This window comes from Denticeps clupeoides, chromosome 17 (assembly GCF_900700375.1).
Source record: "Denticeps clupeoides chromosome 17, fDenClu1.1, whole genome shotgun sequence".
NCBI lineage: Eukaryota > Metazoa > Chordata > Actinopteri > Clupeiformes > Denticipitidae > Denticeps > Denticeps clupeoides.
In genome coordinates, this window is record NC_041723.1 from 16,648,618 (window position 1) to 16,674,085 (window position 25,468).

Below are 25,468 nucleotides of genomic sequence, written 5' to 3' on the forward strand. Positions count from 1 at the left end.
TGTTGTGAAGCCCTGTCAGAGAGCGACGTATACTTGCCCTGGCACGTGTCAAGCATATGGAGGGCTGCCTCAGCAGAACTGGCCTGGTCCTGCGATAGAGCGGGTTGTGGTATAGGATTAAGTTTTGGATTGGGGTTTATAGGGTCATGGATTAATTTTCAGTTAAGTTCTCCATTCAAAAACACATTTAGTCTTAGACTAGGCTGATCTAATTTTTTTTATCTTTAGAATTGTTTTAGCATGGATGATGACTGAGGATGGGTCAGGAAGGTTTAGACTGGTATCTTCTTAGGTTGGAGTGGATTGTGTACAAATGGTGTTGGTTACACTTGTGCTGTGTGTTTGTTTAGCTTTTCTAGGATGATCTGATCTGAAATTGGGTTTGGTTGGGTAATTTAAGCAAGGATGGGATTTGCTGAGGTTTTGGTCAGTTAGTCTTGTGGTGGGCAGGTTTGTATGGCTGCTGGAATTGGTTGGGTCTAAATTAGAATTGGGATGGGATGGAATGAGTTGGGTTGGACTGGATTAGGCTTGGCATGGGTTGGGAGTTGTATGTGCTGATTTGGTTTAGTGCTGAAATGGGCAAATCGAGATTAGGATGGGCTTGATTAGATTACAGTTGGACTTGGTTGGGTTAGCACTTGAATGGAGACTATTTTACCAATCAGCTTTGCTGGAGCTCAGATCTGTTGCCTGTTTTAAGTAAGTGAAGTCTGTGCTGAGTGGGCACAGAATGGGCACATCAGCAGCCAGAACTAGTCACATCACACATGTGCTGCCAGAACCACATACACCTGTATTCAAACAGCTTGTCTGCCAGTCTCTGCTGTTCTCTTGGACTTTTCTCTTTAACTCTGTGCCTCATCACTTTGTGGACAAGATTCCATTGTCAGCAGGCTCTGAATCATGAGGCCAGACAGAAACAGGAGGTCATGGAGCTCCTCTGCATCTGAGTGTGACTGGAGCTGATGCCAAAGTATGTGTGTGCGAGAGAGTTTGTCATCTGTGGTCTCAACATATACTGTACTTTTGAAGAACAGAGAGATTCTGAGTGAAATAAGTACCCTACCCAGAGAACTTATCACTATAACGTCTTTGCAATGCTTCTCAAAGCAGCTTAATAAAACTGAAAAATAAGTAAGAAATACTTAAATATAAAAAAGTACATCTGCAGTTGAAGTTGAATGTAATTGAATCCTGAATTATGTTGGCATGCTGATTTTTGAGTTTGAATGTTGAGTACACGATATGTGTGGGTTATGTCATGTTTATTCCAATGTGTGTGTTCTCCAGTGAGTTTTAAGACATCTTTGCATCGGTGGTAGTTTTCACCTTTTACCTCATCTGCAGAGCTGAAAGAGAGGGGAAATCCCCTCCCCCTTGTGCCACGGGACTTTTTTTTAATACATCGGCTGTTGTCACCGAGGGCCGCACCTGCGTAGTTGGCATCCTTTCTGATTAAGTGCCACTGGCCTTAATGATGTGGCTGGCTCGCCTTAAAGATCAACTTCATTTCTCACACGAGAGTCATTAGAGCGTGTTCCTGTAATTTAAACTCTCCAGCATGGAGTTTTCAAAGGCAGCCCAGGAACATGCATTTAATTATTTAAAAAGAGAATCTGAAACTAAGTTTAAGTAACACTCACTATTAAAAATTAAAACCAAACCTCAATATTTACCAACTGTATTTTCTGTATCTTGGACTCTCCTGTAAAATAACACACCAATAGGCCTCGTTATTAGATTTTACTTTTATTTGGTTATTGTTGTTGAAAATTCTCCCCATCATCCAGTTTTTGGGTATTTATTTATTAAGGATGTGTGGCTGAGGGAGTTTGGTCTTTCACAGCTGCTAACTTTGGGAGAAGAATGTGTTTTCTTTATATTTTGGCCATCACACCTCTTTGTTTCATTTGTTAAAACCACATTTTCATTTAAAATGTCAAGCATCTGTGCTTCTTTTACACCCCATGGCATGACTTAAGGTAGAAACGCTTGACACCTTAATTTGGTTTCAAATAGTGTTTCTTAAATAATTATAATAATCTATGCAAATACATTGACAAAAAATGAATGCTGAGAAAGGTGTTGAAAGAAGGTGTAGAATAGGACTTCCAGTTCCTTTTTTTTTTTTTTGTTAAAAAAGATTTTAAAAGATTTTCTTAGATTTTTTAAGGGGGTGGTTTCATTTGTGATTCATTTATTCCTCACCATTTTGAAGAGCTTTTTAACTCCAGAAATAAGGCTCCATCAGCGGTGTAAAGTTTTAACTGGGGGGGGGGTTATGTCATACCATGGGGTGTAAAGGAAGCACAAACGATTTCTGTTTTAAATGATAACGTGGTTTTAATAAATGAAACAAAGGAGGTGTGATGGTCAAAATACAAAGAAAACAAAAGAACAGAAATCATGCAGCGTACAGAGTGAACGCATCAATAATGCAGGACCGGGGTGAGGGAGAAACGAACGAGCGGTAGCTGGGGGTGATTAGAACCCATGCATGTGTGTGATTTGGTGCCAGGAGCACCTTGGCATCACAGGCACAAGCCTGTTTGTAGGGCTGAATAATATTGGACAAAAAAAAATTTATTTGTTCTACATTCTATTCCAAAAGGATTGTTACTTAAGAGAGTTTTGAAACATTCTGCTCTTTTTTTGGATTCAACAGCTGCTTTTCTACTAAATTATAATACAGGGAACCAAACAACGGTTTGAAATATTGTACATTCTGTGCCCTTGTCCTCTTCTTATGGAAAAGTTTGCACTTCATGTAAAATGACATGAGGTTACTAATGGTCACAGCATGTTGAGTCCACTTGTGATGTCACTTTTAGGTAAATGTTCTTATATCTGGACTAGTGGCCTAGTAGGCAGCGAAATCACCCAAGAGCCAAATGACAAGTCACAGAGGTCACCAGTTCAAAGCCCGTTTACTACCACAGCACCCCTGAGCAAGACACTTAACCCTGACTTCCTCCGGGGGGACTGACCCTGTAATTACTGATTATAAGAGCTAAATTGAATGTAACGATGCTGGCACAATGCTTTGTACATATCAGGCTTCTTGCCAGTTCTATCTTTCAGTCCTGTTCCTTTAACAAATCATGGTTTCTAATTAAGGGTGGTAGAACAGTGTAGTAGAATGAAGCCACAATGGGCTTCAGTCCCAACGACACTTTATAAAGCTTCAGTCATGGATCCGTGTATCCAGAAGTCCATGCAGCACTGAGAGGGTGTCACCGGTGCACCCGTCCCAGACTGAGCTCAGGGCTGCGTGCGGAGAACTTAAAGGTGCTGTGAAAGACTAAAAGTGGGCCAGGCGCCGGGGCCTGCCAGTGACCTACCTTGTTGGAAGGGTCGGGGAAGCGAGCTCTGACAGGCCTCCTCCTCTGCGGACCACATTACTAATGTGTGAGGGTGCAGGAGTAGCGGGCCTAGTGATGAATCACTCCCGCACAGCCCTGGCATCCTCATAAGTCAAGAGTAAAAAGTGGATGTTGCGCCATTGCTGAGAAAGGCTACGACCGGCCGGCACCGGTGCTCTGGAAAAAAAAAAAAAAAAAGGGCCTGGACCAGGCAAATGAGCCCATGCAGACCGGCCAGAAACGCTGCACACATCGCCCCGAGATCCCTCTCAATCTGCACGAAAGCCCCTCTCCCTCCGGCGCACTACTTGTTTTATATCGCCGCCCGCCATGAAACCCCGGGAAGCATTATTTGGTGTCGGAGGCAATGCTCATTTTAATAAACGAGCGTAATATCTGCTGTGGGATATGCCAGGCCTCTCTGGACCTCCTCGCCGAGTTCACTTAAGAAAAGAGGACATTAGACCTGTGAGTTAAAAGGCGCGGCACCATAAGCAGCTAGGACCGGCATTCCCTCCAGCGCGCAGCCCCATAATCAGCATGTTTGCGCCGCCCCTGCCGTACAGACAAAACTCGCACTCAGCTTGACCGAAGGGCACATTGAGCACACTGAATTTTTTACTTTTTTTTTTTTTTTACGCGCGTGTGAAGAACATCTCTGCTATCTTTCTTTCTTGCGTGAGCCAGAAGGTTAACTATTTTAGTTTACAAGCAGCCCCCCCCCCTTCCTTCCACCATTTCTCCATGTTGATATTACAAGGTAGCGGTGAGGGTGCGGGAGCCAGGTAATACATCACCAGCTCCAGGGGGTCTCTGTGGCATGTTCCTCAATAATGAAGTTCATTCGTTAACTTCCTCCCCCCAAAAGGCCACGTCCCCCCTGCTGCCCTTTTCAGCAGCCAGCATGACTCTTACCAGAGTCGCAGTGTCGAGGAAAAACAACATAATCATGCTTTTCCCGGCGACAGGCCCGGCTAGCGCTGCAGCAACGCATGAAGGATAAGCAGGGCCATTACCAATCCCTCATGCCTGGTTATGACCATAATTATCACACCAAAAATGACCTGCCCTACTTCACTTTTGGAGTGGATGCACGGCTTCTCCCCTAATCACCGCCACGGCCGCTGCAGTGGGTGAGGAGGGGTGGAGTCAGTTTGTGCCCCTCCCCTGCTCTTCTTTCCTCTCCTTCCCTCTTTCACACTTTCACTCTTAACATTTCTCACTCTGTCCAACACACATTTATATATAAATATAGGAGACGGATGATGCACAGGAGGGGGGTTTAAATCATCCAGAATGAGGCAGTAGGGCGCATGAAAGCAGTCAATCATCATCACTGACTCCGCCCACTTTAAAAATAATTAGACTCCATAAAGGGCTATGTGGGGAGTTAGTTCCTCCTGTACATGATAGAGTCGAGCAAAGTCCTTTTTCATGAAAGTCTGTTTATTTCTATGCACCCAGAAGACATGTGATGTGATATAAATTAACCAGCGGTAGATTACATGTCACTGGGAAATCACGGCCTGTCCGTTCACCTTCTGAAAACTCATACATCAAGTACTAACAGTCTGTTTCAATGCTGTTTTTATATTACATGTAGATATTTGTATATCGTACAAATTAAAAGGCCGTTGGAAAACGTGTTTTTTAAGCGTTTTTCATATCACATTTACAAAGTCCCAGAAGACAATGGAATCGACTTGACATCACTTCTCTATTAAAACTAACGGAGCGATGACAACAGCGACATCAGCCACCAAATATCTGCTTCAGGGCATCGAGTGTTTTCAATTAGTCAACACAAGAAGAGTTTCATTCTTGTCATATTGCTTTTCCTGCCAAACGTCGCCATTTATTAATACCTGGAAGGGCCCGAGTGTTCCTTTTTGGGTAAACACGCTCTTTGTGTTGAGCAGCGGTTAAACAGACCCGTCTGCCTCCTCACTGCAACCCCGGTGACCCTGCTAGACTTTATCACTTTGCGCTCTGTTTGGACGATTCGGTTTCCATGCCTTCACAACAGTGTCTTTGTTAATTTGATATTTCATTAAAACTAATCAGCTGTAGACGATTGGATTTTGTGTGCAGTGCCGAGGCGCACGCTGGCTGAACCCGGCTGACGCAGAGGCCCGGAAAAGTTTATTCGCTCTGCAGTTTGAAGGGTGTTGCTGCTGCATTAAAAACTGTTTGGTGGACTGTAATATTTTCAGATAAAATGTAGTAAAACTTGTATGTGGTGCACTAGGTCACGGTAAGAACGTAATTATCTGTGGAAACTGCCGTGCCGGTTCACTCTTTAACCATTGCATGGAGGTGCCAGTGAGCCAAATGTCAGCGGTTGCCGTGGTAATGATTTTTGTTGATGTCAGGTTGGCCCTCCTTTGTGTGCTGGCAGCGGATTTATCTTCAGTCCCCCTTTTGTTTTTGCTCCTATTGCGCTATAAATCTATAAATATGTCTGGCGTTATGAGGGGGACCACAGATGGAGACCAGCGCACGGTCTCTAATGAAGCCGAGCGCATCCGTGCCAACCCTGCACACTCCCACACACACAGACACAAACACACACATTCACTTACTCAGACGCCCACTCTTAACATCATCCTAATAAACACACAGCCCCGCGTCTCATTCAGTTCCGAATCCACGGTAATATATATGTAATAAATATTACAAGTTGGATTGTGACTGTACATAAATAAAGTGATAAAGTGAAGTGATTGTCACTTGTGAAACACTGCAGCACAACACACGGTGCACACAGTGAAATTTGTCCTCTGCATTTAATGCATCACCCTGAGTGAGCAGTGGGCAGCCATGACAGCCGCCCGGGGAGCAGTGTGTGGGGACGGTACTTTGCTCCGTGGCACCTCAATGGCACCTTGGCGGGTCGGGATTCGATCCGGCAACCTTCTGATTACGGGGCCACTTCCTTAACCGCTAGACCACCACTGCCCCCATAATCATTGATAATATATCATTTGTTTATCTATTATAAATAGTATTATAGTATAGTTATGAAGACCATCCTAAGACACTGGGCACAGGGCGGGGCTTGACTCAGGACCACAGTATAAATATTAATATTATTGCCATATGTAATGTATTAGGAATATGTAACTAAGTGTTTATACCATGCTTTTACCCTAAACTCAAAATTATTTTCTTGTTTTCATATTTTCTTCATATTTTCACATTGATTCACTTCATAGTTATAGCAAAGGCTATAGTGTGTATGTTTATGCACGCATTCTTCACGTAGCTCTGATGCGAAGTCTTAAACGGCTCACTTTTCCTCGACAAAAAACAGTCTTTTCTCCTGAAAATAGATATCCCCCATGTTGCCTCTGTGATTTATTGAAGTCCTCCACACAGGTGGAAGCCCCAGGAAATTGCCTGGAATGACTGGAAATTGGTTTATGATTGTCTCATGTGACATTGTGCTGTTCTGGTTTGATCCTGGGCATTGAACTTGTAGTACGTTCAAATTAAACTCCTTGCTGTGGTTTTCTCTGAGCGAATTAAGACCTTCTTAACTATCTGATGCAGGGAGAAGCTGATTCTGTCAGCCTGCAGAATAAGGTCCATGCCAAGTATTGTACGAGATACTCATGAGGTGAGGCGATATGTCACCTTCTAGAAGGCCGTTGTTCGTCTTTAAAGGAGCATTCGAGTAAAAGATGCGTGACATTCTGCAGGGAGTTTTGAGGGCCGTGGCACCACCCCCATGTTTGGCCTGTCATGCTGTAGCTGCCCGTTTCCTCCGGCGAGGCTGTGGCACGGAGTGCGAAGCGTGTCTCAGCTGGGTTGTGGTCGGCAGCTTGCCTGATGCATCGAGGGAGAGGAGGGGGGGGAAGGAGCGAGAAGAGGGAGAGAAAGGCCGTCCGGGAAAAGTCAGCAGTCAACGAGTCACATGTCCGTCGGAGCGGGGGCTCATGGGAGGAGTCTAGCGAAGTGGGAACAGCCCCGGCGTGATCCGGGGGAAAAGAGGGAGAGGAACAGCGAGAGACACAGGAGTTAAAGTGGATCATCTGCGTCCTCAGCTCCAGCGCGTGGGATGCTTACTGACAGACTGCTAATGAGGCCATTATCGGCTGCGGCCCCGTCTCCCGTCCTCCGGGGCACCAGTGGATGCTCACCGTCTCCTCTCAATTGAATTCGGTCCCACAGGGCTTGTTTACAATAAATACATTGGCTTGAATTAATCGGAGAGGAGCGTGAGACACTTGACTCCGGCCTCGATGTTTAGCCCCAGAGGAGGTGGAGGAAGAGGAGCCCACGGTCCAGGAAGATGCCAAGGGTACTGCCGGCTCCTCACGCCCAGTGGAGATGACTTTGGTGGGCATCCGAGGATTCACATGTACTTCAATGGAGGTGCACTGGGCTTCTGAGTCGCTTTTCCTCGTAGGTGGAAATCAAGTGGATATTCTCAAGAACAGCATAAAGTGTCTCAGAAGTGCTGCCTTCTTACACTTCAGACCTCCTTATCGAAAGCTCTCCAGTCTCTTTCTGAAGGGATAGACACTATTCCTCCAAGAATGGTGCCCATACCTCACTTGTATACTCACTAGTCAGGGACACCTCTGTTTTGTAGTGGAGCATTGACTTGCTGGGGAGGACATGATATGAGTAGAAGTGCTTCATTGTAAGATAAACACATCATAGGATGACACAATGCCTCAACGCATCCTGAACCAAAAACTGGAAATGAAGCTCATAATTCAAGGCGGGAACATGTAAAGGACATACTAGTGCAGCTGACTGATGTTTTTTTTTTTTTCTAGGTTCACGCACTGACTGCTATAGAAAAAGTTCCACATTGACTTCAAATGCTGTAATGATTTTTCACTGCCAAAAAGAACAATAATGTTCTTTACATCTTTGTTCTCTGTCTCAATCTCAGTCACTGTTGAGCATTTAGTCCATACTTTCCTGTCCCGTAATGTGCACAATTACCTCAATTGCACTGCATTGGTGCTCGGCTAGTGCTGAACTGGGAACAATGGTAATACGTCACAAACCACACCCACTAAACAGAAATCCCAGCACCGAATCCATTACATTGTAATAGAAAACTGCCACATTTACAAAGCCCGTTCTTTTTGTCCCTTTATACTTTCTTCAAGTTTATTGACTACTTGGTCAGTTGTTTCAGTGAAGCCTGTGACTTTAAGTTCTTCCCTTATTTCTTCATACACTTTCTTCTAGTGCACTTATTATGGATTAACCCTTTTTGGATTACAGTGGGAGTCCATATATAGGGCCCTATGAGTTCTGGAAATCATAGCGGAACCCAACAAATAAAACTGAATCCGCTTTATCCGATATTCGTGTATAATTTGCGTTTCTGGCTGCTGCAGTACACTACAGGTAGATTCAGGACTTTTTCACACCAACGCAACGTAAACACATGGTCAGCGATGGCGAAGAGGCTGTCAGTGCCAAATCTGGACCACTTGCCCGACAGGTTACGTGCATGCACAGTGTTTAGGTTTGGTTTGCTATAACACCAATGTCCTTAAAAAAATGACAGAATTGTAACTGTCTCCTCAGTCTTTATTTATTTGCTACGTTTTTATGTTGAGGTCAAACCTGAAGCATAAAGTGCCCAAGCACTTTATTGTACAGTGATTAAATGTGAATTGTATTAAAATGTTATTAAATGTTAAAGGATTTAATGTTATAGCATATTATTTTTCCCCTCCCACTCCATAATCACATAATTTTTAGGTGAATAAATATGTTTATAACAGGAAAAATTTAATGGATTTCATAGGGCCCTACATATAGCTAGAAGAGCTGGAATTTGTAAAACTGCCAATTATTCCGTCCACCACTCCTGACATCAAGGGTTCTCGCTATGAGACCAGCAAAGTTTAGGGGTCAGTTCGATGCTTTTCCAGAGCAGTGGAAAAGGGGTAGATACAGACAGATACAGAGCCAGGAGCTGGTAGAGCTGGACCATGACCTGCTGAGCAACGTGTATCATCATCCTCTTCCTCATTCAGGATAACAATGCACCGTGCCGACACTTGCCTTGTTTCACCACCGCATCTGCCTTCTCGTAAAGATGTATTCCATTATATTTATACTAATAAAGACAACCAGTTAACCCTTATAATGAGCACATGTGAGACACTGACAGAAGATAAACTAAGACACAGTCTGTGGGTTTCACATGTCTGAGATGGTAAGTGCTAAGGGACTGAAATGAATGTTTTAATTTAAATGTCCGCTCCCCCTTTTGTAAGCTAATTTGCATGAACCTCCCACTTCACTCCCACGTCCCGCCTTCCCTTTGTGGGAAGACAAAATTAAGAAGAATGCCTAGCACCATGATTCAAAGCGGGCTCAACAGACAAAAGCGGGCACAAGCACAAACAGAGCCCAGTGCTTCTATTCCATGTTCGATCACACTTAAACCACAATGGCCACAATAAAAGTTTATTCATTTTCACACTCAGCCGCCACCCTGCAAACGCAGGCGGCAAATAACAGCGGAATCTCCTGGCCTTTTTTAATAACCTTGATAAGCCCTGACAAATGTCCTTTTCTTGTTTTCTGAACGCCTGGTCAATCGAGCCACCTTTATAGGAGCGGCAGTAACAGAGTCCCCCCCTGCAGCAGCTGCTCTTATTAACACCAGCCATGTTCTCGCAAGCATATTGCTGTTTGTAGATAGTAGGATAAAGTCCATCACGTCACCCTGAAGTGTTCTCAGAATGTTAGACGTCCCTGACAATCAGTCTCTGTCGATCAGTTTATGGTCGGGCCTTTTCACACGTCCACACACAAAGAGGCCGGCTAGCTGCACTTTCCGGTGCATGGCTTGCACTTTCCACTTTCTTGACCACTCTGTCTGTCCTTGTCTGAGACGCACATAAGCACAGGCTGATTTTTTTTACCCACGTTCTAGATAAACCAACCTACGACTCAGAATATCAAACAATGATGTCAGTCAGTGTAGAGTGTAGAGTGACCTGAAGTCACTCATGTCTGTGTGTGTGTGTGTGTGTTTGTAATGGAGAATTTGCGCATACGTTGCCAATGCTCAGTTTTTAGGTTTTTGCCAATGAGACTGACAAAAAAAAACATTTAAATACATGAAATGCTGACAACTTTGTGGCTAATTCCACTTTTTATAAGTTTTCAGGCTTAATAAATTATTGTTCGCCCTTTTGTCTGTAGTCATGATGACATTATTTAATATGCTTAAATAGACAATAATTATTATTATTATTGTAATGTAAGATGGGACATTCTGCAGGACCACAATACTTCTGCAGCTGTTGTCATGTGGAGAGGCCAACACCTCTCTGTTCTCCATGTCTTTGTCATACGGCATTACAGCATTTAGCAGCCTTCCCCCGACCAAAAGGTGTGAAGCGTCAGCCATTTGCTTCGGGATAGACAGAAACAACTAATTCTGATTGGTCTGTGACAACTTCCTGGGTGTCAAATGTATAAAAGGAATTTCTCTTGTGTTCTGGGAAGGCCATCTTCTTTTCCATCTGGAGCTGAGGAGAATTTTCCCATCAATACCTGAGTCTTGTCTATTGACCTATTTTGTCATGGCTTTTCTCTCTCTTTCTCTATCTTTTCTCCTTCTTTTCATTTTGGTTTTCTCTGTAACATTGGTACCTTTTTTACGTACAATATTCACATGTAACTGCAATAATAATCTACTGGTGTTAATAAATTAGAAACTGTTCATTCTCTTGATTTCTTGATTTCTGCCATGCCTCTTTCTGCCAGGAAACATCAAGTTGGAGTGGCTTAAATACAGAGTTTTTTATTCCATTTACAGTAATGGCAGAGAATGGAATTTGGGCAGAGATAAAGGAAGGACCGTATCTGTGTAGTGTATAGGTGTGTGTAGGTCCAGCCGCCCCCTGCTAAACACCAGCAAGAAGCAGGAGACCCAATGGTACCACGGTTCGCCAGCCATCGCAAGCTTCATTTCATTATCAGCACAGCGAAAAGCGGTACTTTGTTTATTACAGCGCGCACTGACAGATTACTGTTGAGATAACATGAGTTCATTTACTTCCAGCACCTCTAATGGATGGTGCGAGAAGTCGTGATGAAACAGTAATTTGAGGGATCTGCGGCATCAGGCGCGGGATGCACATTTGCATAGTTGATGTGGTGGGGTGCGGTCCTCTGCTACCTGCCGGTTTGGGGCTAAATGATTACTAGAAGTGTCCCCGTGGACGCTATTTCGGGCTAATTTGTTGATTCTGTAATCTCCATTCAAAGGAGTCGTGCTTTATTCATTAGTTCTGTTGCCGGTGTTGGTTGTTATGTTTTGCCGAATCTATTTCAGGAGGCAGACAAAGAAAAAGATTTAAGAAACACAGTTCCACAGAGCGCTGAAAAAAAAAAAGATGAGGCTGAAATAAATAAAGAGGTAAATATAAAACGTGGTAGGTATGAACCCGAGCTTATTTATGGAAATTCAAAATGGAGCTCGGTTGTTGGCCAGAGCAGCTTTCTGTAAGAGCGGAATCACGGCGAGCCAGCTGGTTAGGGGTCTGAGCAGATTATCATACGGGAGCGGGAGGAGGACAGATAGATATAGAAACTCATCAGACAGGCAGTGTGAGGCTGGGCGGATGAGTGTGAGGAGGGCCGGTGGGAGAGGAGGGGATGAGGAGCCTGGAGGGAGGTCAGATGCTCCCCCACCCCTCTCTCTCTCGCTCTCTCTCCTCGTGCCGGTCCCTAACATCTGGACATACTTTACCCTTCATTGACATGGACCTCATCATTAATATCTGAAGCGGGAGGGAGGAGGTCTACTGTCACACTGAAAAACAGTGCGAGAAGAGGGAAAGAAAAAAATGGGCTTCTTTTTTTAAATTCTCCCTCCTGCTCTCGCAGTCAGCAGTTTCACTCTCCATTTCATTCGTCATCCTCTTCCTCACCCCACCTCCTCCTTCTGTAAACTCACTTTCTTTCTTCCCCTTCCCCTGCACTATTTCCTGCACTTAGACTTTGTTCTTTTTGCTCTTCTCGTTCCTTCGCATTCCAGCGTTTCGCTAACGCGCTGACGTAAAGAGGAGGAAATATTGCCCGGCGCGTGTTTTGACTCGGTCCCCCCCGATAAGAGGGGAGATGAGAGCGGGCCGATAGCGGCGGCGTGCTGCGCCTGCCGAGCCCTCAGACAACAGACACTGCACTGCAGTCGCCGGGAAGCCGGCCAGCCCCCCCTCCCTACTGGCTGCCTGCTGTGCCAATCAAAGAGGCTAGAAGTGGGCGGGGGGAGCGCGAGAGCGGGGGGCGGCGCTCCGGGCCGTGACGTCACCGTCACATGGATGGTGGTGTGGTCATGCTCGGAGGCGGCCAGGCAGAGCTGCGCTGGCCAGCTGCTGCTGAAACAGCAGTGGAGGGCGCTTTGCTCTGATGGTAGTGCTCTCTTATGGACTCGGAGTTTAATGATGTATTTTGTGATTTCAGCTATGAAAGGTAAGCGTGTGTGTGTGTGTGTGTGTGTGTATATGTGTGTAGAGAGAGAGAGAGAGAGAGAGAGAATGCATGGCTGTGTGATGAGAGGAGCACGGCTGTCTGAGTAACAAGTAGGCTTTGGGAGGCTTTGGTATTCACACACTGCCAACTCTCCGTTTCAAGCAGCATGCATAAAACAAGAAAAGAAAAGAAGAGTGGGAGAGAGAAAGAGTGAGAGGAAGCGAGAAATTGAGGGATTGAAAGAGAGAGAGAGGGAAAACTGAGGCTAAATGTGAATGTGTTTTTCAGCAGGCAATGTAATGGTTGCAATCTCACTTTCTCTGCATGACTCGCGCTCTTCTTTCTTGTTAAATTCTGTGTGCAAATCAAGTTATTCTTATTCCATGTGGATGGCGGTGGCTGATAACCCAGAGTGTGCTGAGCGCTGAGAGGGGATCAGTGCTGAGGGAGGCTGAGGAGAGGGGGTAATGATGCTGGAGACGTCTGTATTTGATGCATGGAAAGCAAGTTAGAGAATAAATTAAGCAGATTTTTGTTGTTTTTATTTTTTTCTGTGCATAACACAGTGCTTTACCGTAATTTTACATTTTCTAATTTTATTCTGTTTACCGAACGTTGAGAGGAAGAGCCGGTATCTGAAGATGCGTGTGTGAGCGCGTGTGAGCTCTCAGTCAGAAGGAGCTGGTAGTCGCCTGTGAGGGTTCAGGGAGAGGGGGATCGGCTGGCTGACTGACTGGATGTCTGCGATGGTCTTTTGGTTGATGTGCAGAGTGTCTTGTGTTCCACTGACCTGTTTTTTTGTGCTTTGTACTATTATATTTTTTTTTGCCCCCGCTACCATGCACATCCATGGAGAGGAGTGTGTTCACCCCATCACACCGATGCTGTCCATCTCTAATCCAGCTGCCCCCACCACATCCACATCTAAACTCCCTCTGGGCTTCTGCACACACTCAACTGTGCAAGCACATTTGCTTATATATGCAGAAAAATTACAGCGAAATCCATGCACACATGCATACATGTATATATTCAAACATAGATCCCTACACACACACACACACACACACACACACACACACACACACACTCCTGGTAGAAGGGCCAGGGCAGCTGTCAGCATGCATTAGCTGAGAAGTGTTGGGAGCAGACGCTGCACGGGGATGCAAACGTAACATCGGCGGAGGGGTTGCGGCCCCTTCCCTGGGTGACTCAGACCCCGTCTCACCCCCCAGCAGTTAACTGCACCACAGTGCATTTAACCCCCCACAATAACAAAGAACAGCAGGCCGTCTCGATGCCCAGTGTCCCAGAGACACAGTAGGGTTTGTGTGCCTGCTGCTTGTTTTCCATGCCTCATTGCATGTGTGTGTGTTTGCAATATTTTTGCATGCAATATTTTATTTTAATTTGCTTATTCAACCTGTGCCTTTTGACCCCTGGAGGCGCCATGACTGAATCCCCTCTAAATTGAGTGGCATCGTTGAGGTGCTTATTGCCCTGCGTGTGGTGGAAGCTAGGCAGGAGGCAAGGTTTTAATATAAATTTTCACAAGACACCCCCTCTAAGGCTGTAAATGATGTGTTAATACTGATATGAGAGGGCACGGTGTGAATTATTTATTGTGTGATCTCTCAATACATCTTTGAATGTGTGCAGAACTAGAAATGACTTTTGCAGTTTCCTACTAATGTGAAATTTTGCACCTTACAGTGAAATACTAAACATTTCATTATTATGATGTTCTTTGTTGTGAGTAAATTCAAATGAAAGGGAGAACATTGTATTTGATGGAGTGGCATGTTCTGGAGTTGGAGCAGGTGTAAAAGATAACCCTTGACCCCCCAGCTCTTTTGTGTGGGCTGGACTGGAAAAGATTGCTTTGCTGAAAATAGACCGACATGCAGAAGCCAGCCAGACTTCAGCATATTTCACATCACCCTAAGTCAAATGTTACCTTGGTGCTTTTCCACCGCATGTCTAACTGCCGGCAGTTCTGTTTTTTTTTTTTTTCATATCTCTCCCTTCCAGTCCTTGTTGATAAGGAAATTGATTTCGGCAGCTCATGCCAGTTTAATGACCCAGTCATTGTGCACATGTGTAAATATAGAGGTGAGAGTGATTTCCTGTGTAGTATTTTAACATAGGTGTAGTCGGCCTGTTCAAAACTACAAGAACCTCTCACAGCCACGCCACCACCTTTCAAGCAACTAATTACCTGTAATGGAAACATCCCACTCATTACTCCATGCAAATTAGCCTGCCTACTCAGCACAATTACCAAAAAAATCTTCAAATATTCATTACATCATTAAAGAAAGACAGAGGAAAATAACCTACGCTACGCTAAAGTTAACTCCTTTCAACAGGTTTTAATGCAGGGCAGAAAAAGGGCCATAGTGAGGCCTGCATTTACATATAAGTTTACTCAGTATGTTTTAAAATGGTAAATTTTTTCTGTAAAATCGTGAGGACCCAAACAAAATCTAAACTAAACTAAGCATCGTTGGTCATAGCGTTAGCTGCAGTAAGCGAAACATCGTTTGTTTTAGCAATAGCATGCTAACGCCGGCCAGAAATCGTCTGTCGAATTTCTCCTCTGGTTTCATTAGCGGCCCAGCAAAGGAGCACGCCGCTGCCACATCACAGCAGAGGTTAACAAGATTGGCCTTTATCCAGTTAACCAGCGAGAACAGAGAGACCAAGAGAGGCTAAGTCTCCATAGGTTAAGGTGAACGCAAAATATAGCCTGGTTGTCAGGGTTAAAAATAAAGAGCCCAGTTACCCAAGGGAACACGCCAACAAGATGCGTGAATGGGCATAAAAGTGTTTTGAATAGTTAGTTAGTAATTTATTAGCAAAAAACTGAAGTTACTTTGTATCTTGGCAGAATAGATTAATATGTCCTTTTTGATAAGTTGTCGGTGTTAAATGCTCTGGCGCCTAAACAGAGGTGAAGAGGAATGTCAGAACTTCCCCAACTGTACAGAATGGCAGTTGGGTCTGAGACATACTTCAAATTTCTCTTTTTAACCATGATCTTAATGTCATAAAAGTAAAAGCTATATATATAAAAAAAAAAATCTTTGCTTGTGTTGCTTATTTAAAACCCATTGGCAAAAAATCATGAGGCCTGCAAATTGTCTCTTCATTTATAACAATACAGACACACGCTCACATAGCAGTTAATTATTCACGTGCATTACACACACTAATAACCTATGGAGATAGTGCTCAGCACCAGTGTCGTAGGAGACAGTGGTGTGTGTGTGTGTGTGTGTGTGTGTGTGTGTGTGTGTGCCCACACATGCATCTTCACAATGAAATGTATTGCCTGTCAGTGTGCACAGAGGGACTGCCTTATGAGATATTGACTAGCCATTGAATTCATGGATTTTCTATTTAGCCGTGCAGCGAGAAGGAGAGAGCAACAGAAGGTGGAAAACTAAAGAGCGCTGTGATCCTGCCTGGCACCGCTACCATGGTGATGCCCTGTGCGGACACACCCAGGCTCCGCTGGCATCTTGGCACGCGTCCTGGTTGGCCATTTTAGCTCACTGCTTTGGCAGCCCTGGTGAACCCACTTACTCGTTACTGTTACATCAGACTCTCCTGCTTAAATCGCCGCTTGCTCTAATTCCTGCCTGATAGAATTACCTTTCCTCTTATAAACCCCCGTAAACATTCCCTGCACCAGAGTCACTCTTGGCTGATTAGTCTTAAGCAACATAATTAAAGCACCAGGTTTTTTTTTTTGTTTTTTTGCATTTTCTGAACTGTATTATTTACATTATTCAGAATCTCAGGCCATGGGCGGGCACCTTTTCACTTTGCAGTAATTTCCTCTTTCAACTTTTCACTGCGTATTTAAAGACATATTCATATGGACCCTTTGAAGTGCCTGGCTGTCAGACGGCATTTCGTGCCTGCCAAAATTCCCCCTCTCTCAGCTCTGCTCTGATCATACATTCACCACAGGTCTGGTTGCACCTACACCCACTGTCCTCTCAGGAAAGGAAAAAAAAAAAGAGATTATTTCAGTCTGGAATTTAGAAGAGAGAGGGGTGGAGGGGATTATTTTCATTTTTCATTTGGAGAGAGACTGAGAGGGAGTGATATAGTGAGATAGAGAGAGAGAGTGTGTGTGCGTGGGTGAGAGAGACCGATTAGGACTTCATAAGACAGTAGCCAGCAGATCTTGGCCTAAGAGCAGTGACAGGATTACTGATCACACTTCCTGTTGGTCTTCAAAGAAACGCCCGCAGCTCTTTATTTCACCGCTTCGATGTTCAGCGCCACTTCTCGGTTGACATCCATCCCCTCCACCTCCAGTGCTTACCGCCCGAGCCGGCTTCCCCAAAGCACAGCGAGCTGTGGCGCCCTAAAAGGACGGCGGCGGCTAACAAAGAGATGCGCGGTCCGCCAGCGCCGCTATTGTCTTGTTTATCTATAGTGGTAAGTCGAGTCATTTTTCTTGCGGCTGCTGAAGCGGTGCCCACAGTGCAGAAAGCACAGCAGGTGCGCCGGGTGAAATATGAGAACGCCACCCCCAACTCTCCGCCCGACTCTCCGCCCCGACTCTCCGGCCGGCGAGAACTTAACGGCAAAAACAGAAAAAAAAAAAGAGAAAAGGGTCATACCCCTCACCACTTTTTTTTAAAATATATCTTTTGTAGTGCTTTTATTCAAGGCATGTTTACACCGTTCCTGGTCGAACTTTTTTTTTTCTTCTGCGGAGTCCTCGGGAGGGCCGTCCACCGGCTTTTTGAAGTTGCATCAAAGAGGAAATGGGGGAGAAAAAGCGTTATCGATTTTGCGTTTTGTCTGACTCATATACGGTGGAGCGGAGACACTTTGTTGGGTTTCGCTTGGCGAGGTTGGGGAGGGAGCGGGCCTCACAAGGCCCTGAGACGGCTGCTACCCCCCCCCCCCCCCCCCCTTTACTTAACCCGGAGTCCCAAGCTCTTGTCCTCTGTCTTCTTTGTGCTTTAATCCCATAGTAAATAAAGCCCATTAGGAGATGTTAAGATACAAGCCTCTCTGTCTTTTTTTTTTCCCCCTCTCTCTCTCTCTCTCTCTCTCTCTCTCGATGTCAGATCTCTTATCCCCTTCTCGATCTGTCCAGTGTCATCTTTCCGTACCGGATTGTAAATTGACCTGTTTACTTTTTCCCTTTTCTCGTGGTTTTCTTCGTAATCGGCGTGCCGGGCATGCGCAGAGTCGCATGTTTGTTGCTGTGTTTGTGTTACATGCGGCCCGGGAGAGAGAGAGAAAGCGAGGGAGAGAGAGAGACGGATGAAAGGGGATCAGGCTGCCGCGCTTTTCCTCTCCCCTGGTGGTGACATAAGCGGGTCCCCTCCTGGCACTCCAGCAATGCAGGAGGTGGGAGTTCATGCCAGGGATGGTTGTGTCTTCCTCAAACACACAGTCAGATAAGCCATTAACGGTTGGGAAAAATTACAGAACATATTAATAAAAAAGGACCAAAGCTATTGTTTTTGGCTCTTTCGAATAAGGTCTAGGGAGGTATTTTCACCACTTTTTTTTTTGCAAATGAAATGCTTATGTGTGTGCCAGAGGTGTAGTCACGTAAGAGGGTTCAAGGCCAGTGGTGGCCTCGGTGTTATCACCCCAGATCATTGCAGCACATGCAGCACCCACACGCGATAAACAACTGAAGGACTGGGAGGCATCTGTCGAATTTTTATGAGATTAGGAGGAGTGAGTGTGGTGAGAGAGAAAGAGAGATAGAGAAGGAGAGAACAAAGTGTGAGTGTCAGGACAAGTCGCTCACCAGGAAGTAGCTTGATTACAAAAGAGGAAGGATGCATTGATTTGTTTGATTGGGTGTCCCTGCGGAGGCCATCAGGGGTGCTACTTGTGTAATTCCATCTTTTTAAAAGTTTGCTGATCAGGCACCAGAACTCCCGCGAGGCCACGAAAGTTGGTCTCCTTTCCGTGGTTTAGGCTAGTGGGTAACACACTCGCCTATGAACCAAAAGACCCAGGTTCAAATCCCACTTACTACCATTGTGTCCCTGAGCAAGACACTTAACCCTGAGTTGCTCCGGGGAGACTGTCCCTGTAACTACACTCGCTCTGGATAAGGGCGTCTGATAAATGCCGTAAATGTAAATGCATGTAAAAGTTTGTCCTCCACTGCACTAGGTTGCGCTGTAAGCGAATGTGTTTTCTATGCCTGCCGACTGTCTGTGGTCGCTGTTTACCAAGATTCACTACCGAGTGGTAGCAGTGTTTCTTCCAACACTTGTGGTGGCTTGTAGTGTGGCTGGTGAGGAGTACAACAAACAAAGAGCTTCACAGATGCAGAGCTGATGTGAGAACATACCTCAAGGTTACTATGATTAAGCATCCCGCGCTCCTGACCTAACTTGGCAATGCAATTCAGTTGCTTCTTGAACAACAAAGCCAGGCGCGGTTATGGTTACTTTCCTGCAAAACTGTGCTTTATATGCACATATATTTATCAGAAATTAAGTGCTGCCTGCTTATTAATGTTGAAGATGAAAGGAATTTAAATTGGCTGTAGGGCGCAGTGAAGCCGCTAGAGCTCTGTTCTAAAAGAGAATATGCTGTTTTAGCATATGTGCTGTGCAGGTTGGGGTCTCCATGATATATAGGGAACAAGATGCGTGGAACGTACAGTGACGGTGGAATGTGCGGACATTGTGCATGGGGCCTGTTCACCAGTCCTCTGGAGTTACATAAATAATGAATTGAACCAGAAGGAACTTGTCTGTGCCACTTTTTATACTAATGTCAATATGACACATGCACAAAGTAGTGCCAGCCATGTTGCCTGATTTCTACCAATTTCAGTCCAAAAAAGCAACACACACCCATACTGATAAGTATGTATCCTCATAATAAAACTTGTTCACTGGGACCACGACCGCCACCAAACCAAACACGCAAATAGTGTTTTTATTCAGAACTTCAGTGTGTTGAATTTGATATTCCTGCGATATATCTGATGCATTAAGTCAGGTTGTTGTTGGTGTGTGTGTGTGTGTGTGTGTGTGGGGGGGGGGGGGGTTGTCGCGTCTGCCGGTAACCCAGCGTGGCTGTTTGTCAGCGGGGGAGGTCGACCGCGGCGAGGCCCTTGACCTTCGGGAGAGAGGAGCCCGGCCCCCGCCATCGAAACACAAAGTCTGATTACAGATGATGAGTTTGTTTCCCCCCCACCCGTTGCGCCGAAATGTTTGCATGTGGCCCGCCCCGCCCGCCTCCCGCCCGATCCGAACTGATTAAGAAGGAGGCAGAGATGGCGGATGTGAGAAGTCTCTCTTCTCCAGATAATGTGGAGAGTGGAGAGGCGCTGGCAGCCGACCAGCTTGGCTCCGGTGGAGTGCGGCGCTTGTTTTGTTGTTGTTTTGAAGTTTTTTTTTTGCTCTCGTTCCCTTGGGCTTCTTGTTTCTGGATGAGAGCTCTCCCGGTGCTGAGCACAGGTCCTTGTCTGCTCTCTCTCTCTCTATCTCTCTTTCTCTGGCTCGGTAAAGAATAAAGCGTCCCAGGCTGAACAATGGCCGCATCAGCAGCGGCGGCAGTGGCGGTTCATGGTCGCAGTGTCTTCCTGTGATCAGTTTTCCCTGGATTTAGGCTAAGAAGTCTGAATGAGCCGCAGCCCCGGAGTAAAAGACACGGACACATCACACAAATTGAAGGCCATGGTTCCTTCTGGCCGAATGTTTAATTGATCTTTCTGCGTCGGCGGTGCATCTGGAGAGAAAACAGCTGGCGGGACCGCATCATTTGTTGGCCGGCAAGTTGCAGATCAGCAGCTGTCTTGCCGTTGTTTTTTTTGTCAGCAGTTTTGTGCGGCCGGCGTACAGATGACTGTTGTAGGAACCGCTTTTTGCGGACGGCTGTTGAGAAAGGCCAAGTGTTTTCTGTTATAGTCCACAAATTTCCCGACTGTCATGCCACGTTGGGTAATTGAGGCACAGGCGCACGACATGGTGAAGGGATTTTAATGAACATAAAACAACTCAAAGCTACAAGAACACAAAAAGACAGTAGAAACACTCCAATACTTGAATGGTTCCAAGTCGAAGCAGCTGTGGGTGATTAGGACCCAAAACACACAGTGACGTGGTGGCACCTGGTTGGCCAGGGCCATCGTGGCGTCACACTGTTTTTTTAACACCATTTAAAAGAGAACAGCACATTCATTCAGACACTCTGTGTAGTATGTATGAGAAGCAGTATACATGACTGTTAACACTACAGGCCAGGCCAGAAACAATTTACAACATTTTATAGCTCAAAACATCAGAAATATAACGGATTTCAACATTTATTAGTCTGCAATGATAATATGCTGTCACAAAGGCTGAACCTACTGATTGTGTTTGAGTTTTTAGTAACCATCCTGGGAGGGTTTGGGCAGAAGTTCTTTCCAATAATATATGTTGTTACATTAACCTTCAACAACCAATCATCAGTTATGTTGTTTGTTCTGTTTTAATACAACTTTTTGTAGAAATTGCTTACTATTTAAAAGGTGATCCTGTAGTGCATGAATATGATGCCTGCACAGGTAAACATATGCACATGAGCTTAACACACAAGCAATGCATCATGCATAAATCCACACACAGTGGAGAGCTATGCGTATAAAGCCAGTTTGTACATATGAGTGCGTGTGCAAGAGAGGTTATGCGTCTGTCTGCATGTGTGGTCAGTGCAAAGGCTCTCTGCAAGGGTGTGTAACCGCAGCGTGTCAAATGGCCCAGGCCTCCCGGCCTCCTTTTTTGTCACCGAGTGCGTGAGAGAGATTGACGGGAGGATGTGTTTATGAGCTTGCGGTGGAGGCCGTGTGTTTTTGTCTGAGATGGGTGGGAGGAGAGATGTGTGTGTGTGTGTCTTTCCTGAGTGCAGCCATACACTTTCAACTCTTACTTTTTATATGATATATACATAAATATAGTAACGTGGTCTCGTTTTATTTAGATATTTCCATTGTTGCATGTTGTGGAGCTGCTTTGAGGGTCTGTTGTTAGTTATTATCACAGCATCAGGAAAAAAAAGCAATATTTACTGCTGAAATGAAAGAGGTTCACCTCGGTATCGGGGCGGTTCCCGCACGCAGCTGCCGGCCTCGCCGCTGCCCCGGCCGCGGTAAACAGAAGACGGGGGAGAGTTAGGAAGGTAATGGGCGAGGCCGAGGAGGCTGTTTTGATCTCTGACACGTTCCTTTTTTCTTTTTGGTGCTCGGCATTGATTAAATTGTGCCTGCAGTCTTTGATCTGAGAGGGGAAATGTTGCTACTTGTTTCTGCGGTTTGGGGATTGTTATAATTTATACAAGAGGGATTTGTTTTTGCGTGCGCGCGCGCGTGTGTGTGTATGTATTATGATGATATTTCATTTTTCTTTATTTATTTTTTATACCCAACTTTGAGGAGTCTTAAGTAAACACCGGCTCCTATTGTGTTGGTTTACATTATTCCCCTCATTAGGGCTCCCTGCGGTAATTAGGCGGCGGGTTCTGCGCAGGGCCAGATGCACAACACTGAGTTCATCGCCTCTCTGATGCACCCTCGGAGAGGGAGACAAAATATTTGATCAGCGTCTCGGTGATTTCTTCCCCCTCCTTTATTTCAGAGGAGCGCGAAGGAGAAAAAAAGTGCAGCGTCTTGGAATTGTTTAAGAACGCCGGTACAAGCACGCCTCTTCGTGGCTTCAAAAGACCGAAATGCCACCACGTCTCCTTATTCTCCGCCCGAGGCCAGCTTCTAAATGGCAGGCCGGCAGCGGAGGAAAAGTCCTCGCCTCCTCCTCCACGAGGCACGCGACACCGGGGTCAAAGATAACGGGGACCCCGATAACCTTCATGGAAGAAGAGAGGAAGGAAGCCCTCACCGTAGCAGCGCTACAGTTACAGCGCCGGGGTTTCCATTACCTGGGAATGCCGTTGACACACAGCCACGGTGTATGGTTGTGTGTGTGTGTGTGTGTGTGTGATGTCTATATTTAGCGCCGGGTATTATGTGGTAATATAGAGCATACATTAGTGTTTACCTTGCGTGTTATCCAGACTCAGCAGGGTTTTTTTTATGAATGTTATGCGTATAGATGCATTTTTACGGTGGATCTTGCCCGCCGATCAGCTTCAGAAGGTTTATTTTAAACGAATCTACAAGAAATGCGTTCCTGCAGATTAATTTTGGAGCGCATTTCTTAGGGAGAAGTAAATAAATTGGGCTTTATGGAATTAGTGGTATTGCTTTGCTAATCTGCTCCCAGACCCCCCTCCATGTATTATTGTGTTTAACATGATTGCTTGTGTGTGTGCGTGTGTGTGCGTGTGTGTGCATGTTTGTGCGTCCAGTGAAAAACAGACTCAACGAAGGAGACGAGATTAGATCCTGAGGTGTGGTATCGACAGCAGGCCGCGCTTGCTGTCTAAATACAGCACGAAGGTGAAGGGGGCGGGGCTCTTCCCGCAGCCTCTCACCGTTGGCACAAGGTCATTTGGGATGACAACGCGGCATTATTAATTTCCCCAAATCCAGCGTCTCCATCTGTCTTGCGCGTCCGACTGTTCATCTTGGCCTCAGAGAGGAGCCTCGCGTCTTCAGCCATATGCTTGTCGGAGGTGCCGCAGATGCATTTTGGTGAGAGCGCCTTGCCACGTGAAGCTCGTGCTCCTTCGTGAAGATACAAGGTGAAAGTGTGTCTCGGTGCAATCCTGCAGTCTCCAGTGGTCCACGTCCCCTCCCAGCCCAGCAGTGGATCCGTGGGAAGCAGGTCCTGCTCCCCCAGAAGCCTGTTAGCGCCGCATGACAAGGTGTTACTAGCGGAATCATCAAAGGCCGACTTTAGACGATGCATCTAATTACCTCGGAGCCTCGTTTGCATACAGGCCCGCGGCGCGAGTGTTTGTACGCGGGTGCCCGAGTCGACCCTTGCCGACTGGCCGGGTGGGCGGTGTGGGGTGGACCGGTGGATGGATGAATGTGTTTGCTCAGCGGGCGAGGAGGCACTGCGAGCAAGTGTGTGTGTGTGTGTGTGTGTCGAGAGATGGCGAGGTGCCGTGCACGCCGGAGACAGTGACAGGAAGCAGCGAGGGCCGAACCCCCGCCGCCGCGCGCCCGCCCAATGATAGATCTGCAGTGCAATTCCTTTAATAGCAGGAAGCCTGAACTCATAAACCCACAGAACATCTCTCTCTCTCTCTCTCTCTCTCTCTCTCTCTCTCAGTCTCTCTCTCTCTCCGAGCGCACCGCCACTTCAGAATACCAATCATTAGCTAAATCTGCGGCGTAGTTAACCTGCAAATTATCCTTGAAATTCTTTATTATGGTAAAGCCCTATTAATCAAGTTAATTCAGCGAACTGGAGATAGCGGCGTCCGATCCCCCGCCGTCTGGCGTCGGCAGAAACAGAGACGGCTAATGCTGGGACCGGGGCTCAGATTAACGCGATAGAGGAGGGACCTGATTGGACGTGGCGCACGGGAAGCGGGAGTCGGGAGGTCGGAGGTTATCTGAACGTGTCGGACTCCTGTTCCCACTCATTTCCTCGGCGAAGGCGGCGGCCCGTCGGAAAATAAAATTAGCAATGCTGATGCGCGCGCGGCAGGCCCCGGCGTGGAAAAGCGCGGGCGCATCCTAATGATGTGCTTAAATTTTCATACGTGTCGGAGGGAAGAGCCGCATGCCCGTGCGAAGCGCTCGCTTTCAATTTCCACGCTGCGCCGACGCAGCGCCGCGGAGATGCGACGATGGGAGACCTTTCGATTGGGGTTAAACGGCGTAGGCCGGGGGGAGGACATGTTGCTCTGCCGTGCCTGAGCACGTAATATTGATGTCACAGTGAAAACTGGCTTCCCAGAAAACGACATGCTAATAGCATGTGGTTATTGCGACCGTTTCTGTGCCTGCTGCATTGGCAGTTTTTACTTTCTGAATGTGTTGAGTTCGACGCCTTCAACCTAATTTGATGATCATAGTAAATGCCTTTCACATTATTTCAAATGCTAAAATGATGTCTATTGGCAACATATTTACACATATTTTATGTCTGTTACACACACGTTTGCAATATTTGCATATCGGTCTTCATTGTATACTTGCAATATTTGCAATACTGTGGTCTGTAGCAGTCGCTAAAGCATTTCACTGCATATCATACCGTGTATGACTGTGTATGTGACAAATAAAATTTGAATTTGACTGTGTGTTGTCCAGCGGGCTGAACAATTAGTTTTTAACTCTTGGTTAATATTGTCATATAAATAGTCAAATGCAAATAGGCACATATGATATGATAATGGCAGGCAGGGATGACTTCATCACTGTTAGACTTGAGTGTGTATATTTGTGTGACCATGTCAGTCCAGACAGCCCAGCCAATAAGTGACTGAGTGACTATGGGCCAGTGAGCTTCAGAGACTAATAGTAGTTACTGCATTATGTAACCAACCCTTATCAGGCGCTACCGCCTGCTGAGAAGTTCCCACATCCCTCCATCACACACACACACACACACATACAGACACTAACATATACAGAGCTCTGCCTGGACTCGTCCCTTCATTAAGAGGGCTAGATATCTCCATCGTGCCTCGTCCTCGGGCGGCCCGGTAATTACCTGCGCTCTGGTCAGCGG

The 25,468-nt window shown here is 45.9% G+C and overlaps 1 protein-coding gene across 2 annotated transcripts in view; it reads left to right on the top strand.

Moving 5' to 3' along the window:
- Positions 1 to 25,468, top strand: part of roraa (RAR-related orphan receptor A, paralog a) — a 183,880-nt gene that overhangs the window by 131,593 nt on the left and 26,819 nt on the right. The window contains exon 1 of one of the 2 annotated variants that reach the window (XM_028958159.1): positions 12,694 to 12,833. The exons of the other annotated variant lie outside the window; for it this stretch is intronic. Coding sequence (XP_028813992.1) covers positions 12,803 to 12,833 — 31 coding nt within the window. The 5' untranslated portion in view covers positions 12,694 to 12,802. Of the gene's footprint in view, positions 1 to 12,693; positions 12,834 to 25,468 lie in introns of those variants that run through there. 2 annotated transcript variants of the gene reach the window in all.